Source organism: Corythoichthys intestinalis, chromosome 10 (assembly GCF_030265065.1).
Source record: "Corythoichthys intestinalis isolate RoL2023-P3 chromosome 10, ASM3026506v1, whole genome shotgun sequence".
Taxonomy (NCBI): Eukaryota; Metazoa; Chordata; class Actinopteri; order Syngnathiformes; family Syngnathidae; genus Corythoichthys; species Corythoichthys intestinalis.
In genome coordinates, this window is record NC_080404.1 from 56,153,214 (window position 1) to 56,173,168 (window position 19,955).

Sequence of the window (19,955 nt, forward strand, 5' to 3'; positions counted from 1 at the left end):
CATGGCCAACAAAATGTCACATGGCAAAAAAAAAAAAAAAAAAAAAGCTACATGGCAAAATCAATTTTGCCACATGGCAGAAAATGTCACATGGCAATAACAATTTTGCCATATGTCAAAAAATGTCACATGGCAAAAAAATCTACATGGCAAAATTCAATTTTGCCACATGACAAAAATGCCACATGCCAAACAAAATGCCACATAGTTTTTGCCAAATAGCAAAAAAATGCCACATGGCAAAATCAATTTTGCCAAATGGCAAATGCCACTTTTCATTTTAGGCTCTGCTGTAACTTTTCAGTTTTGGAAAAAATGGCACATGGCCAACAAAATGTCACATGGCAAAATTCAATTTTGCCACATGGCAAAATCAATATTGCCACATGGCAAAATCCATTTTGCCACATGGCAAAAAAATGTCACATGTCAAAAAATGCCACATGGCAAACAAAATGCCACATGGCAAAATCAATTTTGTAACGTGGCAATAACAATTTTGTCACATGTCAAAATCCATTTTGCCACATGGCAAAAAAATGTCACATGTCAAAAAATGCCACATGGCAAACAAAATGCCACATGGCAAAATCAATTTTGTAACGTGGCAATAACAATTTTGTCACATGTCAAAATCCATTTTGCCACATGTCAATAACAATTTTGCCACATGTCAAAATCCATTTTGCCACATGGCAAAATCCATTTTGCCACATGGCAAAAAAATGCCAAATGGCAAAATCAATTCTGCCACATGGCAAATACCACTTTCGTTCTCAGCCCTGCTGTAAAGTTACAGCGACGCCGGTGGACAATAGCGGTAGTGTTTTGCCTTAAGGAAGACTGCATTTCCCATGAGGACCAGCACACACCCACACAGTGTCGTAAAATCACGATATCCCGGTCGTCTGCTGATGGATTAAATCACATTTCTGTTTCCAGCGGCCGTGTGAAGGATGAATAGTAATAAGGGAATGAATCCAGTTGTGGCTAATCAATAGCATACAGTATGATGCTTAGCAACCGTGTGGCTAAACCCTCTACCGCCAAACCCGATTTCACGCCAGCGAGGGAAAGTTGAGCCAATGTTTATTCTTGAGTATCCTGGGAGCCTCCTTTTTTTGTTTTCCTCCTCGGACAAAACTTTTTGTCTCTTTTGTTGCCCTGCCGTCTTTGCAGAATTTGCACGAAAGCATTCGCATTGGCTTCCGTCTTTTACTTGTAATTTTTGTTTTTAATTAAAAAATGCTGAACATCTGTTTTATGTTTTTACTTAAACTGAAAAATATAAGAATGTCTTGTTTTTCTCCCTTTTTTAAAATATTCTTTTATAAAAATTGGATGTCAAATCACCCGATTTATTTCATGGGCCACACTAAATCGGGTAACGGATCAGATCTGCCTCCCGTGTCGCAAGTTTGATAGCCATGTTACGTAAGGTTTTGTTACGTTAACGACAAACTTACATGAACAGAACATTTGAACTCTTATTAGACGTCCAATCCATTGGGACTAGGAAGGGATGGCATTGAAAGCTCATCTTTCAGTGCCATTGACAGCGATAGGCGTCCAATCCCTTTGGAGCGGGAGCGATTGGCAGCGACCAACTATTGTTGCTTTTAAGAAAATAAAACTATATTATCATAATCAAATCATATTAACACAACACTGAAACTAATGAAGATCATGAACAACCGCCAAATCGGCTTTAATTCCATTTTAACATTACCACCTTTAAATGGTTTGGATGTCTAATAGTGCTAAACTAATGTCAAGAGTTTTAATTTAAAGAGCCACATGAATGGACGTTTATCATCGCCAGTTAAGTTAAAAAAGTTTTTTTACTAACTAGAAACTGCAATCTACAGATCTAACACCCGCCCAGGTTGATTTGGGGACGTTTCGGGGACACGTCCTGTTGCATGGCTGTCAATGGCATGGACTTACCTGGGCGCCAGTTGAATGTCAATGGGCTGTAATGGTAAGTCTTTTGGTCAAAAATCACAACCACACAGGTTTTTCTGCCATTGAAAATGAACGGGAAATTTGGACGTACATGGCTGTCAATGGCATCGACTTACTTGGGCGCCAGTCAATGGGCTGTAGTGGTAAATGGTCAAAAATCACAAGGGCCCATGTCTTCCTGCCATTGAAAATGAATGGGAAATTTGGACGTAGACGGCTGTCAATGGAATCTCATTACAAATGGACTGTGTTGGACGAATTTTGGGGTTAAAGATTACAAGTCTCATCAAGTTTATAAAAGTTTTTTTTTTATTTATCATGTGCCTTTTTCATTTAAAAAAGGAAATTTTCATTAAGTAATACGAAAAATATTCTTTCAATTTTTTAATTTTTTTCTTACACACTAAATGACATAACGGACCAGATCTGGCCCCCGGGCCGCAGGTTTGACATCCGTTTTAAATAAGACTTGCATGAAAAGAATATTTGAACTCTTATTAGACGTCCAATCCATTTGGACTGGGAGTGGTTGGCAGCGACGGGCTAGAGTTGCTTTGTAAAATAATAATAACCATATTAACACTTACAACACTGAAATTAAAAACATACACAACCGCCAAATCGGTTTTAATTCCGTTTCATAAACACACCCATGATTGACATTTGCCGTCCAATTTATTCTGTTAGCAGCGACGAACGACGGCCAAGCGTCTATGTTTGTGCGCTCCCTTGTGGTGAAAAGTTTCCACTGCACTGTCACCACCTGTAAAATGGCCTCGCATCGGCGATCCAAACAGCTAGACTTCACACTCCTGATATTTTCAGAGATGCTTTACTAATGTCTCCCTTTTGTGTGTGAAATTATAACAACAAAAAACAAACAATCGATAAAACCGCAACACACATTATATATGGCAGAAAACAGACAAGACTGAAAAAGCAGTTTCTGCTCTTGCACTCCTCTTTAAAAGAAACTGCTGTTTAAGCCAAAACAACTGTTGTGTTTGATAGAACAATATGTCTATATGCTGCCAAAGCAGATTCATGGCGCATGAAGCCCCGAACTATTTTTAATTTGTCCGTTTTGCCCTAGAAACCCCCATTTACAGACGTCGCGCAACCACTTTTGTTTCAATCCAGCCATAAAATGAAGGTAATTTATTATTCAAAATTAGGGCTGTCAACATTATCACGTTAACGGGCGGTAATTATTTTTTTAAATTAATCACGTTAAAATATTTGACGCAATTAACGCACATGCCCCACTCAAACAGATTAAAATGACAGCAGTGTCATGTCCACTTGTTACTTGTGTTGTTTGTCTCCCTCTGCTGGCGCTTGGGTGCGACTGATTCTATGCACCATAAGCATTGCGTAATTATTGACATCAACAATGGCGAGCTACTAGTTTATTTTTTAGGGCTGCAGCTATCGAATATTTTAGTAAGGGAGTAATCGACTGAAAATTCTATCGATTAATCGAGTAATCGGATAAAACAAATATATTTTTAGGTGAAGAGCAATTATAAATATACATGTGAAAACAAGACATTTCATCAAATCTTGAACCATTTTCAGTCAATCAATGTCTTTATTTTCGATGTATATTGTTGAAAACAGCCAACAGTTGCGTGTCAGATGTGACTGAAATTCACTGCTTTCACTCAAAAAACCTTTAGACCTTATTTAAAATATATATATATATATATATATATATATATACACACCTAAAAATGCCTTTACGCTTGATAACACACATCACTCAAAAGTTAGGATTTTTTCCCACGTGTTTCAATTGAATTTCTATTTGTGTCAAGCCATTTTTAAGTTCTAGTTAAGTTTTAAGTTAGTCTAAACTGTAAGTCCTGATAGGATTTTGAGTTTTTGCAGTGTTCAACATAAATGTATGATACAGGCTGTATTGGAGCACATTAGGGACTAGTGCTACTTGGTGTTTTATCCGGCAATGACTACTGAGCTAAAATTGATAGTTAGCATTATTGAGTTTTTATTTTACACCCTCATCACTCCACAACGCTATGTTATGTTAAAGCCTGTATGTAAGACACGTTAGCCACGCATCGAAAGTGGTCATAATTAATAGAAACCTAGCCCTCCGCAGGGCTAACGTTACTTGAGCTAGTGTAACGTAAATCTTATTTATTAGCGCTTAGCGCTCTTTATTAGCGCTTAGCGCTCTACTGCTTTAAGATGGAGGCTGTTTACTAACGCTGCCCAGAGGCGGCCGAGTCTGTCATTTCGCATCTAGTTCAACATACATGTGATCTCTATGAGGCTCATCAGACGCTACCTGCGGGCTAGTATTTAGCAACGTCGGCGTCGTTTGTAGCGGCTGTCAGCTGCAGTAAGTTTTTTTTTGCTTCTTCCTCTACGCACGTGACATCAGCGCGTTGTCCCGCATTAAAAATAGTCCAAGCAAAATGTGATGCTTAGAGCTGTCAAAATAAACGATTACTCGAGGTGAATAAAATTACGCGGATCAGTTTTTAAACTCGAGTTGCTCGAGTATTCGTTTCAGCTCTATTATTTTTTTATTGAAAATTTTACAAATTTTATTAAAATGTAAACATTAACATAATTTAAAATTTCTATAACTTGTACTAACATTTATCTTTTAAGAACTACAAGTCCTTCTATCCGTGGATCCCTTTAATAGAAAGAATGTCAATAATGTTAACGCCATCTTATGGATTTCTTGTTATAATAAACGAATACAGTACTTATGTACAGTATGTTGAATATATATCTGTCTTCTTTCCATTCCAACAATAATTTACAGAAAAATATGGCATATTTTATAGATGGTTTGAATTGTGATTAATTACGATTAATTAATTTTTAAGGCGTAATTAACTCGATTAAAAATTTCAATCGTTTGACAGCCCTAGTATATTTTAAAGAGGGGTGCAAGAGCAGAAAGTGGTTTTTCAGTCTTGTCCGTCTTTTCCGCCATATATTCTTTTTTAAAACAAAATATCAACCACACTAAACCTTGTTTTTTTTTTTTTTACAGACAAAGTAACTTTTATTGAAGACAAATGTTTGGTACAATATTTGAGCTGCCTGTTCTGCATGCATACAGAAAAAACAAACAAAAAAATCAAACGACAAAGTGCTAAATCTACATCAAGAGATTTCCTACTTTCCGAGCTCCTTAAGAGTGACACATCAAATTAATACACTTTCTAAAAAATAAAAAAATAAATTGCTCTGATAATGCAGGAATGTCGCACTGTTTTTTTTTTTTATTTCATTCTTCTTCAATTCTTTGTGTTCTTATGTGACTGTTTAACCCCTTGATTCCTGAATTTAAATTCAACTTCCAATCATCCATCAGCTGTGAATAGAAATTAGGATATCACTAGTAGACGTCCAATCCAAGACTATGAACATTTTTTTCATGGCATTAAATAAAAACGTGTCTTGGGAGACTAAAAAGCAATGAGATGGATGCCAGTTTTTGTCTGACGAGATGAAAATTTGACATAGTTTCTGTTATAAATTCGCAATGTGTGACATTTTCTTATCGTATGTGTAGTGAGGATGTGTTGTAGCACTCATGTGACATGCTGCACCCACGCACATGCGTACTCATCGGTGTCCTTTCCAGGCTCCGGATTGACCTTTTTTGAAACACATTCAGATGCTGCTTGGTAGGTTTTGTTTTATCTTGGCTGGATATGCCATGTTGCTTTAGTCTTTAAACGTCTGTGCTGAGTGATCATCACACACTAAATGTAACTTGTAACGTTAGCATTAGCATTTGCCCACGTCTGCACGACGAAGTCTCGCAATCAGTTCTCCCGGACAGCCCACAACAAATGGCAGGACGGTCTGTCCTAACACCAGGAACACCCGATATCCAACCGATAATACGACTGACAAGACTCCAAGAGCCACTTTGACGCTGAGGTGGCAAAATCCACTACCCTCATTGCCCGTACAACAGTAACTCCCGAATCCTCCTGCCCAATCTACAAAGACAATAATCTCAAAAGTGTCATTGCATTTAGATGACTTTCCTATACACATATATATATATATATATATATATATATATATATATAATATATAATATATAATATATATATTATGTATTAGTTGTAAAGCAACAAAAATGAATGGTATGAACAAAAAAATATATTTTTATAATGGGTCATAATTATATTTCGAACAGATCATGTGACTAGCACCTTAGACGGTCATTTGCTTTGCATATAATAAAAAAAAAATAGGGGAGGGCAATTTTATTTTTCAAATTATTTTTTTCTTTGAAAATATTTTTTTATTGATTGAACCAACTTTTTGGGGGGATTAAATGATTTTTACATAAATGTCCTACCCATAATATGGCCCAAACACAGATTGTTTCAAAGAAAACTTCAATGAAAAATTGTTTAAATGGCAATTTATCAATCTCAAATATTTTGTCGCATTCAAAACTTTTTCTATGATTGAAATTTTTCTTTTTTTGATTGAAGTGATTTTTCTTTTTGAAAATATATATTTTTTGAAGCAGCTTATTTTTTTGATTGCTTGAGTTTAAAAAACAAAACAAAAAAGGACTTCATCAAAAAAAAGCTTTCAAATGCATTTTTGTTTTTGGAGTTTCAAATTTATTTTTGCATTCAAACACATTTTTTTAAATTGAATCGACTTTTTTGGGGTTGAAAATATATATTTTGATTGAAGCGACTTTTTTTTTTAATTGAAGCAACTTTTTTTGGATTGAATAAACACAAATCTATCTCCATATGGCTCCGCCCAGGGGATACAATTTTTGACAGGGGTAACTACATTGGCACGACACCGGCGGGCGTACCATATTCAATGGATGACGATCTTGGTGAAAATTATTGCCTAAGCAGCCCGATTTAGAATTCCCCGCAAGAATGATGGGAAACAAAAAAAACGCTCATTGTCAACTTATTATCATAAATATCTTTGTAAGTTAATTTTATTGTTGACACTGCGTTTCGGGGTCAACATGTTGTGCCCCCCCCGCCCCAACTCCGCCTATGGTCAGATTCCTTCAGCGTGGTGTCGTCTTAAACTCTTGGAAAACTTTTTACATGGTTCGTTGCATCCAGGTGTGTTTAATTAATTGAAAATAATGTACTGTTTTCCTGCTGAGTGTGTATTATCACGAAGATGGTGATGTCCTTGTACACTCTACAATTATGTGCTCATCTCTCAATGTTCATTCGAAATTGTTGGAATTTTTTTTTTATTTATCGATTCATGAACTAAAACTTTTGAAGTTTGCAGACAACAGAAAACATTTTGAGTAACTCAACTAATACTGGATGAAAGAGTTTTCCTTGACTAAAACTAGACAAACACATTTTCAAATGACTAAAATATGACTAAGACTAATAAGTACTTGAAACAAAAATTAAAATGGCTGCCAAAAACAAAACTGCATCTAAGTGATAATATTTCTTCGGTCTTGTTTTCTTTTTCATTTTTTAATGCTTTATTTTAAATCCATTTTCTATAGTTTTTCTATTTCCATGTCCAATCCTGCCTCCTGGCGGTATTATTCTGCATCACAGGCAAGTTGGAGCCAATTCATACTGTACATACAAGACCACATGCTTTTATTTTGACATTGGAAGTGAAAAACCATAGATTTGTGTGATCGAGTGCGTGAACTGCACTCGGCTCGCTTTCGTGTCTGCCGTCCATTCGCCCTCCGTGAAGTTGGCCCCCCATCAGACGCAAATTTATATCAATCGTTTGTGCTACGTTTGTGCTGCAAAAACCTTCGTTTGTGCCGCCATCGTTATGCAGTTATCAAACACTGTTTTTTAGGTTATCCAGAGTTCACCCAGCCCCCCCCCCCCCATCTACGGCAGAATGGAGCCCCAGTGTTGTCATTAGTTTGTGCCTCGTTAGTGCTGGTTTGTGCTGTAAACATTTTGCATATATAATTGGTCTTCACCTTAAAAAAATGTTTTATCCGATTAATCGATAGAATTTTCAGTCGATTACTCGATTAACTAAAATATTCGATAGCTGCAGCCCTAGATCCAAAACACAGAAGTCAACTTCAGAATGGTTTTAGAAGAACAAAATACACGTTCTGGAGAGGCCAAGTCAAAGTCCAGACTTGAACCCCATTGAGATGCTGTGGCATGACCTAAAGGCAATGATTCATGCCAGACATCCCAGGAATCTGACTGAACTATAGCAGTTTTGTAGAGAATAATGGGTTAATATTTGTCCTGATCGATGTGCTAGACTGATCTGCATCTACAGGAAGTGTCTGGTTTAAGTTATTGCTGCCCGGGGGGGGGGGGCACAAAATATTCAATGTGATGCTCTGCACGTACTTATTTTCCCCCTTCTGTCATTGTTTGCATACTATCCTCATTAAAATATGAAAACTACCAAAATGTTTGGGTGGTTTTAGTTAACGCAGACACTGTTTTTTCATCTGTGTGATTTTGACAAAGATCAGATCAAATTTGATGGTGATTTTAGGCAGAAATGTGAGAAATTCCAAAAGGCTCAGACACTTTTTCCATACCATTGTACAGCAGTTTTGTAGAGAAGATTAGTCCCGATCGATGTGCCAGACTGATCTGCAGCTACAGGAAGCGTCTGGTTGAAGTTATTGCTGCCCAAGCGGGGGCCACAAAATATTCAATGTGATGCTTCACTTACTTATTCCCCCCCCCTTGTCATTGTTTGCATACTATTCTCATTAGAATATGAAAATCTATAAAAGTTTGGGTGGTTTTTGTTAAAGCAGACGCTGTTTTTTAATCTGTGTGATTTTGACAAAGATCAGATCACATTTGATGGCGATTTTATGCAGAAATGTGAGAAATTCCAAAAGATTCAGATACTTTTTCATACCACTGTATATATGTATTTATATATAGTAGGGCTGTCAAAATTATCGCGTTAATTGGCAGTAATTATTTTTTAAAATTAATCACGTTAAAATATTTGACACAATTAAGGCACATGCCCCGCTCAAACAGATTAAAATGACAGCACAGGGAAATGTCCACTTGTTACTTGTGTTTTTTTTTGGTGTTTTTTTTGCCTTCTGCTGGCGCTTTGTTGTGACTGATTTTATGAGCATTGTGTAATTATTGACAACAACAATGGCGAGCTAGTAGTTTATTTTTTGATTGAAAACATTACAAATTTTATTAAAACGAAAACATTGAGAGGGGCTTGAATATAACATTTCTATACCTTGTAATAACATTTATCTTTTAAGAACTACAAGTCTTTCTATCCATGGATCGCTTTAACAGAATGTTAATGCCATCTTGTTGATTTATTGTTATAATAAACAAATACAGTACTTATGTACCGTATGTTGAATGTATATATCCGTCTTGTGTCTTATTTTTCCATTCCAACAATAATTTACAGAAAAATATGGCATATTTTATAGATGGTTTGAATTGCGATTAATTACGTTTAATGAATTTTTAAGCTGTAATTACCTCGATTAAAAATTTTAATCGTTTGACAGCCCTAATTATTCACCCTTTAGCAGTGAATATAACTTGTTTTGACCATAGTATGTGTAAAAGCCAAAAACGTCTATGACCATACCTGTTGTTTGTGTTGAATTGTCAAACATAAAACTATTCAGTCTTTTTTGTCTATTGAATGTTTATCCTAACAAATTGAATAACTATGATCAAGCTTCAAAACGGTTGGTCGAGCACGTTTGGTTGTCAATAAGACATCAACATTACAAATTTTGACAAAAGATTTTGTCTTTTTGGGTCCAAAATGTTGATTATAACTAAAGATGTCCCGATCGATTGGGTCCGATAACGTCATTTTCAAAGTATCGGAATCGGCAAAAAAAATATCGGACATGCCTTTTTCTAATATATATGTATTTTTTAATTAAATCGTCTTCTATTTGTATTTACCGTTACAGACAAAATGCCTTACACTCATCCAGAGTCGTTAGTTTTGGCTTAAAGTAGGGCTATCAAATTTATCGCGTGAACGGCGGTAATTATTTTTTTTAAAATTAATCACGTTAAAGGGTACTCACGCCTTGTCGCGTTCAAATTATAATGGCGCCGTATTACCTATATATAGAGCTAAAAGGCAGCGTAAAATGAGTAAAGGGAAATTTGACAGTCTTTGGAGCATTTTTTTTAATTTGCTAAAGTCTTACAATCCCTCTCTCAACAATTAGAAATATCGTGGAGAGCAATGTGGGGAAGCAGGTAGTACCGTAGTTGATCTTTTTTTTCTTAACACTATGTTATTTCCCAACACAGAGAAGATATATCAATTGGTGCCACTACGCACAGTCACGGTTCCACTTCCCATCATGCATTTGGGCAGAACGGTACAGTATCATTTACTGAAAGCTCAACAAATACACTAGATGGCAATATTTCGTCACAATATACAAAGTCACATTTATCCTTTAAGAATTACAAGTCTTTCTATCCGTGGATCCCTCTCACAGAAAGAATGTTAATAATGTAAATGCCATCTTGAGGATTTATTGTCATAATTAACAAATACAGTACTTATGTAGTGTATGTCGTCCGAGTTTTATTCATTTTTTTCTTAATGCATTGCCAAAATGTATATGATCGGGAAAAATTATCGGGAATGATTGGAATTGAATCGGGAGCAAAAAAAAAAAAACAGTCGGATCGGGAAATATCGGGATCGGCAGATACTCAAACTAAAACGATCGGGAGCAAAAAAACATGATTGGAACAACCCTAATTATAACTGGTCAGTGAAGAAAACAGTTTGGACGCAAAGATTATGGTGTCCTGAAAAAAAGGGACCAAACCTCGACATTGTGAACATTTTTTCTTTGAAATATAAAGGCAACATCAAAGGCATGCAAATTTGGCCAAAATAGGCTTAGGTGTTGAGGGGTTAAAGCACCGTAAAAAATCAAGTATTTGACATAGAGCGCGGATTTTAGCTAAAAAGAAACTAGCACAAGATCCAATTGCCATAAATGCGGTCCACGAACCAAAATGAGATGGACTCACTCATGTAATTCTCCTCCAATGATGATTTATTACATGTAAATTCAGCCATCAAGGGGTTAAAACTGATGCCTTGGCACAAAATGAATATATCATGAACAAACTTAAAAATGACTTGGGCTGCCGCTAAGAAACGTCCAATACCGAGTATCGTAATGTACATAATATACAATCCGGAAAAGCTTATTTTGTCATAATCAAAACATGTTTAGTGTGGATGAAAGTCGACTCACTCCTCCAAAGACAAAAAAAACAACGGTTTTAACGCTGTTAAAAACCAAAAATGCAGTGTAATGTAATGAAAATTGGTTTTGTTTTTGAACTTACAGTCGAAATAAAGTGGATTCTTCTCCACGTTGGAATTACAGAGTGTCTCGCTGCGGGCTAAAGAGCACCGTCAGCCCGGCTGTCTCGTCGCCACACAGCACGTCCTTCTCCGGTTTGGCCTTCTTGTACAGCGCCGGAAGATTCTTGATGTGGACTTCTTTTCTGAACTGCTCGCAAAGTGCTTTCTGTTGGCGAAACAAGGGGGAAAAAAAAACTCATTGACTGGCATGGACGACAATTTCGAGGAAGGTCCGAGTGCAGCCCAGAGCCAAGAGTTATTCGCAGTCGGTCGCGGTTAGTCAACACATTCAGCGATCAAACGCCGGATTTAGGTTGAAAAAGTACAAAAGCTGTACCGCATACAAACAGGAAGGATCGTCTCAGGAGTGATTTGTTCGAGGACACAAGGTAAATTATTATATTTTTCGTACCATGCATGCATTTTGAAACGTTCGGAGAAATTAACCGCTAGGGACTAGCGTCATTCTTCGACATGAAATAAATGCTAACTGCTAACCAAGAATCGAGACTGTTTTACATCCACATCTATAAAGAATTCAGGGATTTATGCATTAATTCACAAGAATTTACGCCGGAAAAGCTGTTTACATATGGCCGCCGCCACATTGACTGACAGACTAGCACTGGACTTCAACATATTTCCGTAAAATAAATGCTAACTGCATGTTTTTTTTGTTTTTTTTACTTTTAACCAAGAATCGAGATTGTTTCAAGTCCATATCTATATTCAGGGTTTTAGGCATTTATTCACTAGAATTTTCAACACAAAAAGCTCTTTGTTGTACTCAGGAGGCCTCCAGAGTGACTTAAAGACTACCAGCACATTCGACATATATACGTAAAATAAATGCTAACTGCCCAGTATTTTGCTTTTAACCAAGAATACTGTTTCACGTTCATATCTATAAAGAATTCAGGGATTCAAGCATTTATTCACAAGAATTTTCAACGCAAATTGTACTCAGTCACCACAGTGACTTAAAGACTAGCAGCACATTCGACAAGTTACGTAAAATAAACGCTAACTGCACGGTTTCTTTGCTTTTAACCAAGAATCGAGACGGTTTTAAGTCCATATCTATAAAGAATTCGGGGATGTAAGAATTTATTCACAAGAATTTTCAACAGAAAAAGCTCTTTGTTTACATTTGGGGGCCGCTAATTTTTTTACCGACTAGCCTCATAGTTTGCAATATTTACGTAAAATAAACGCTAACTGCGCGGTTTCTTTGCTTTTAACCAAGAATTGAGACTTTTTTACGTCCATATCTATAAAGAATTCAGGGATTTCAGCATTTATTCACTAGAATTTTCACCGGAAAAGCTGTTTACATATGGCAGCCGCCACTTTGACTGACAGACTAGCATCGTACTTCGACATATTTACGTAAAATAAATGCTAAATGCACAGTTTTTTTATGCTTTTAACCAAGAATCGAGACTGTTTTACGTCCATATCTATAAAGAATTCAGGGATTTACGCTTTTTTTCCACAAGAATTTCAACAAAAAAAGCTCTGTTTACTCAGGCAGCCACTAGGTACATTCACTAAGAGACTAGCATTATACTTTGACATATTTACGTAAAATAAATGCTAACTGCCCGTTTTTTTTGTTTTGTTTTGCTTTTAACCAAGAATCGAGACTTTTTTACGTCCACGTCTATGAAGAATTCGGGGATTTTAGCATTTATTCACAAGAAGTTTCACCGGAAAAGCTCTGTTTACATATGGCGGCCGCCACACTGACCTACAAACTAGCTTCGTACTTCGACATATTTACGTAAAATAAATGCTAACTGCACGTTTTTTTTCTTTTAACCAAGAATCGAGACTCTTTTGTGTCCATATCTATAAAGAATTCAGGGATTTACGCATTTTTTCACAAGAATTTAACAAAAAAAGCTCTGTTTACATCAAGCGGCCACGAGCTACATTCACTAACAGACTAGAATTATACTTTGACATATTTACGTAAAATAAATGCTAACTGCCCTTTTTTTTTTTTTGTTGCTTTTAACCAAGAATCGAGACTGTTTTACGTCCACTCTATGAAGAATTCGGGGATTTTAGCATCTATTCACAAGAATTTTCACCGGAAAAGCTCTGTTTACATATGGCCGGCGCCATATTGATTGACAGACTAGCATCGTACTTCAACATATTTACGTAAAATAAATGATACCTTTGCGTTTTTTTTTTGCTTTGCGTTTTTTTTTTGCTTTTAACCAAGAATCAAGACTGTTTTACGTCCATATCTATAAATAATTCAGGGGTTTAAGCATTTATTCACTAGAATTTTCAACGAAAAGCTCTTCTTTGCATTTGGTGGCCGCCACATCGTACACGGAAATATTTACGTAAAATAAATGCAACCTTTAGGTTTTTTTTTCTTTTAGCCAAGAATCGAGACTGTTTTACGTCCATATCTATAAAGAATTCAGGGATTTAAGCATTTATTCACAAGAATTTTTGCCAAAAAAACTCTGCTTACGCTAGGCGGCCGCTAGCCTAATTCACTAAGAGTAGCATTGTACTTCAACAGTATACGTAAAATAAACGCAAACTGCATGGTTTCTTTGCTTTTAACCAAGAATCGAGACTGTTTTACGTCCATATCTATTAAAAAATGCGGGGATTTAAGCATTTATTCCCAAGAATTTTCGCCAAAAAAGCTCTGTTTTTTCTAGGGGCTGCTAGCCTCATTCGCTAACACAGTAGCATTGTACTTCGACAGTATACGTAAAATAAACGCTAACTGCACTGTTTCTTTGCTTTTAACCAAGAATCGAGACTGTTTTACGTCCATATCTATAAAGAATTCAGGGATTTAAGCATTTATTCACAAGAATTTTTGCCAAAAAAACTCTGCTTATGCTAGGCGGCCGCTAGCCTAATTCACTAAGAGTAGCATTGTACTTCAACAGTATACGTAAAATAAACGCAAACTGCACGGTTTCTTTGCTTTTACCCAAGAATCGAGACTTTTTACGTCCATATCTATTTAAAAAATGCGTCGATTTAAGCATTTATTCCCAAAAATTTTCGCCAAAAAAGCTCTGTTTACGCTAGTGGCTGCTAGCCTCATTCGCTAACACAGTAGCATTGTACTTCGACAATATTCGTAAAATAAACGCTAACTGCACGGTTCCTTTGCTTTTAACCAAGAATCAAGACTGTTTTATGTCCATATCTATGAATAATTTGGGGATTTAAGCATTTATTCACAAGAATTTTCAACAGAAAAGCTCTGTCTACGTCAGGCGGCCGCTAGCCTCATTCACTAACCGAGTAGCATTGTACTTCGACAATATACGTAAAATAAACGCTAACTGCACCATTTCTTTGCTTTTAACCAAGAATCGAGACTGTTTTATGTCCATATCTATAAAGAACTCAGGGATTTAAGCATTTATTCACAAGAATTTGCAATGGAATAGCTCTGTTTACGTATGGCGGCCGCCAAATTGACTGTCACTTGTATCACCTCCTGTTGATTCGTGGGCGTTTCGGGGACACTTCCTGCTTGTTCATATGGGGAGAATCCCTGGGCACTTTCCATTCTTTAACCCCAAATCAAGGAAATGACCCCGAAAATCCACAAAATGAACTCATTGAATGTTCATTCGCTGCCAACCTCCCACTTCAAATGGATTGGACATCTGCTTGTGATGAACATCCAGCATATTTAAGAGTTCTCATACCGAGCAAGATTGCCCCCTACAGCCCATAGGCGACATTACCCCAACGGTCCCGGCCAGGAGCTTCCTGAACTGGTCTTTCCTCTTTTTCTCGGCGACCTTCTGCGTATTGTTGGGCTCCAGGAGCCTGCGATCGTAAAGGTCCAGAGCCTTCACGTCGATGTTTGGGATCTGGTGCATGACCGCTCGAAGCTCGGTGTAGTGAGGCCGCTGAAATACAAGCCGAGGTGAAGCACGTACGGTATGGAGAATGGTAGTCGGGGCTCGGTCTTACCAGGTTGTCGTAGATCTGCATGGCCAGTAGAGTGAGACTGGCGTTGCAGCCCTCGTGCTGCCCGTGCATCTGGAGGCCCTTGAGGACGCTGACAAAGATCCAGGAGACGGCCTCGGGAAGGAGGTTCATGCCGATCACCTGCGCGAGTTTTGATCAATTTAAAACAAGTATTTCAATGAAAAAAAATGGGATGATAAATATTTGGATCACTTCGGGTTGATTTGAGGGCATTTCGCCGTCACCTTCTGTTGATATCAGGTCACTTCCTTTTGATATGGAGGCATTTTGGGGTCACTTCCTGTTAATTTGGGGCACTTCAGGTTGTTTCCAGTTGATAACGGGTCACTTCCTGTTGGTTTGGGGGCATTTCACGATGTTTCTAGTTGATAACGTCACTTCCTGTTGATTTGCGGGAATTTCAGGGTCACTTCGTGTTGATGTGGGGCATTTCAGGGTGTTTTGCGGTTGATTACGGATCACTTCCTGTTGACTTATTTCGGGGTCACTTCCTATTGATACAGTGCCTTGCAAAAGTATTCGGCCCCCTTGAATCTTGCAACCTTTCGCCACATTTCAGGCTTCAAACATAAAGATATGAAATTTAATTTTTTTGTCAAGAATCAACAACAAGTGGGACACAATCGTGAAGTGGAACAACATTTATTGGATAATTTAAACTTTTTTAACAAATAAAAAACTGAAAAGTGGGGCGTGCAATATTATTCGGCCCCTTTACTTTCAGTGCAGCAAACTTACTCCAGAAGTTCAGTGAGGATCTCTGAATGATTCAATGTTGTCCTAAATGACCGATGATGATAAATAGAATCCAAATGTGTGTAATCAAGTCTCCGTATAAATGCACCTGCTCTGTGATAGTCTCAGGGTTCTGTTTAAAGTGCAGAGAGCATTATGAAAACCAAGGAACACACCAGGCAGGTCCGAGATACTGTTGTGGAGAAGTTTAAAGCCGGATTTGGATACAAAAAGATTTCCCAAGCTTTAAACATCTCAAGGAGCACTGTGCAAGCCATCATATTGAAATGGAAGGAGCATCAGACCACTGCAAATCTACCAAGACCCGGCCGTCCTTCCAAACTTTCTTCTCAAACAAGGAGAAAACTGATTAGAGATGCAGCCAAGAGGCCCGTGATCACTCTGGATGAACTGCAGAGATCTACAGCTGAGGTGGGAGAGTCTGTCCATAGGACAACAATCAGTCGTACACTGCACAAATCTGGCCTTTATGGAAGAGTGGCAAGAAGAAAGCCATTTCTCAAAGATATCCATAAAAAGTCTCGTTTAAAGTTTGCCACAAGCCACCTGGGAGAAGCACCAAACATGTGGAAGAAGGTGCTCTGGTCAGATGAAACCAAAATTGAACTTTTTGGCCACAATGCAAAACGATATGTTTGGCGTAAAAGCAACACAGCTCATCACCCTGAACACACCATCCCCACTGTCAAACATGGTGGTGGCAGCATCATGGTTTGGGCCTGCTTTTCTTCAGCAGGGACAGGGAAGATGGTTAAAATTGACGGGAAGATGGATGCAGCCAAATACAGGAACATTCTGGAAGAAAACCTGTTGGTATCTGCACAAGACCTGAGACTGGGACGGAGATTTATCTTCCAACAGGACAATGATCCAAAACATAAAGCCAAATCTACAATGGAATGGTTGAAAAATAAACGTATCCAGGTGTTAGAATGGCCAAGTCAAAGTCCAGACCTGAATCCAATGGAGAATCTGTGGAAAGAGCTGAAGACTGCTGTTCACAAACACTCTCCATCCAACCTCACTGAGCTCGAGCTGTTTTGCAAGGAAGAATGGGCAAGAATGTCAGTCTCTGGATGTGCAAAACTGATAGAAACATACCCCAAGCGACTTGCAGCTGTAATTGGAGCAAAAGGTGGCGCTACAAAGTATTAACGCAAGGGGGCCGAATAATATTGCACGCCCCACTTTTCAGTTTTTTATTTGTTAAAAAAGTTGAAATTATCCAATAAATTTTGTTCCACTTCACAATTGTGTCCCACTTGTTGCTGATTCTTGACAAAAAAATTAAAATTTTATATCTTTATGTTTGAAGCCTGAAATGTGGCGAAAGGTTGCAAGGTTCAAGGGGGCCGAATACTTTTGCAAGGCACTGTATCAGGTCACTTCCTGTTGATTTGGAGACATTTCCGGGTGACTTCCTATTGATAACTGGTCACTTCCTGTTGATTTGGTGCAGTTACAGGTCACTTCCGGTTGATATAGGGCCACGTCCTGTTGATTTTGGGCCATTATTGTCACTTCCTGTTGCTTTTGGTTCACTTCCTGGTCAATTCCTGTTGATTTGTGGGTTGATAATGGGTCACTTCCAGTGTATTTGGGGACAATTCGGGTTTACTTCCAATTGAAATCAGGTCCCTTCCTGTTAATTTGGGGCATTTCAGGGTGTTTCCAGTTGATAACGGGTCACTTCGTAATGATTTGGAGACATTTTGGGGTCACTTCCTATTGATATTGGGTGACATCCTATTGATTTGGGGCATTTCAGTGTCATTGCCTGCTGATTTTGGGTCACTTCCTGTTGAATTGGGGGCATTTCACCTTCACTTTTTGTTTATATCGGGTCACTTCCTGTGTATTTGCTACATTTCGAGGTTACTTCCCGTTGAAATAAGTTCACTTCCTGTTAATTTGGGGCATTTCAGGGTGTTACTAGTTGATAACGGGTCACTTCCTGTTGATTTGGGGGCATTTCAGGATATTTCCTGTTGATGTCGTGTCACTTCCTGTTGACGATAGGGCATTTCTGGATCACTTACTGTTGCTATGTAGTCACTTCCTGTTGATTTGGAGGCTATTCAGTATCACTTCCTACTTATAACGGGTCACTTCCTGTAGATTTAGAGCATTTCTGGGTCACTGCCTGATCATTTTGGGTCACTTCCTGTTGAATTGGAGGCATTTCAGGGCATTTCCAATTGATAACGGGTCACTTCCTGTTGATTTGGGGGCATTTCAGGGTGTTTCCTATTGATATCGGGTCACTTCCTGTTGATTTGGGGGCATTTCAGGGTGTTTCCTATTGATATCGGGTCACTTCCTGTTGATTTGGAGGCTTTTCAGGATTACTTCCTGTGAATAATGGGTCACTTCCTGTTGACGAGAGGGCATTTCGGTGTCACTTCCTATTGCTAGCTGGTCAATTCCTGTTGATTTGGAGGCATTTCAGGGTCACTTCCTGCTTATAATGGGTCACTTCCTGTAGATTTGGGGAATTTCAGGGTGTTTCTGCTTGATAAGGGATCACTTCCCCTTGATTTGAGTGCATTTTAGGGTCACTTCCTGTTGACGAGAGGGCATTTCGGGGTCACTTCAGGTACCTGGTAACTTTCTGTCGATTTGGGGGCATTTCAGGATCACTTCCTGCTTATAACTGGTCACTTCCTGTAGATTTGGGGCATTTTAGGGTATCTGCCTGTTGCTTCGGGGCTATTTCGGGGTCACTTCCTGTGTATTTGGGTGCATTTCGGGGTTACTACCCATTGAAATTAGGTCACTTCCTTTTAATTTGGGTCATTTTAGGGTGTTTCCAGTTGATAACAGGTCACTTCCTGTTGTCGATAGGGCATTTCGGGGTCACTTCCTGTTGATACCTGGTCACTTCCTTTTGATATCTGGTCAATTCCTGTTGATTTGGAGGCGTTTCAGGGTCACTGCCTGTTGATATTTGGTGACTTCCTGATAATATGGGGGCACTTCCTGTTAACTCAGGGGGCATTTCTGATTGACCACGGGTCACTCGCTGCCAATGGAATGGGGAAAAGAGCCATTGGAAATCAGTTATGTCTATATCATCTTTTTCCTACCTGCCGCATAAGCGTCCAGCAAATGATGGAAGCCGTGCGGTGACAATAAGCGCCGTCCTTCCACGACAGCGACGTGAATGTAAAGGACAACAGCGTCATGTAGATATTCTGCGCCCAAAAAGGAGACCAAAAAACATTGGAATCGTAAACATGCGTCAAGAAGCGAGCCGTGTAAGTGGACGTGACGGCTCTGACCTCATCCTTGAGGAGGCTTTTCCCCAGGTCGGTGAGTTCTTCTGTGGCGGCAGCGGTGGACGACGCTTGCGTCGCGTCCATCATGACGTCGTCCTCTGCAAAGGCGCACTTCTTTAGTCACTGACCGCCATTAAAGGCCGCAGACATCCAATCCGTTTGAAATGGGAAGTTAGCAGCGAACGTTCATTCGCTGCTAACCTCCCACTTCAAACGGATTGGACGTCAATGGCCGCCAGTTGCAGCCGATGCGAGGCAATGAGTTCATTTTGGGACATTTCAAGCCATTTCCTCTTGATTTTTGGTCACTTCCTGTTGATTTTAGAAGCATTTACAGGTCACTTCCTGTTAATTTTTGGTTCCTGAAGTGACTCAAGAATGTACTCACATCAATAACAAGTGACTCAAAATCAACAGGAAGTAACCCACTTCAAATGGATTGGACATCTATTAACGATAAACTGATTTGTTACCTTCAATTTCCTCTTTACTGCCAGCCGGTTCGGGAACTTTTCGAGAAATGCAGCTGGCAGCTGAAACGTAAGCATCATAACGTTTAAATTTCTTCATGAACTACAAAGAGAAAAA

The 19,955-nt window shown here is 38.5% G+C and overlaps 1 protein-coding gene across 1 annotated transcript in view; it reads right to left on the reverse strand.

Annotated features, from left to right (window-relative positions):
• Positions 1-1,734: 1,734 nt before the first annotated feature.
• LOC130923021 (exportin-5) overlaps positions 1,735-19,955 on the reverse strand; it is a 56,465-nt gene continuing 38,244 nt past the window's right edge. Inside the window, exons 28-33 of the mRNA XM_057848390.1 lie at positions 19,841-19,900; positions 19,371-19,465; positions 19,176-19,283; positions 15,316-15,453; positions 15,084-15,251; positions 1,735-11,506 (exon numbers count right to left, since the gene is read on the reverse strand). Of these exons, the coding sequence (XP_057704373.1) occupies positions 11,357-11,506; positions 15,084-15,251; positions 15,316-15,453; positions 19,176-19,283; positions 19,371-19,465; positions 19,841-19,900 (719 nt within the window). The 3' untranslated portion in view covers positions 1,735-11,356. The remainder of the gene's footprint in view (positions 11,507-15,083; positions 15,252-15,315; positions 15,454-19,175; positions 19,284-19,370; positions 19,466-19,840; positions 19,901-19,955) is intronic.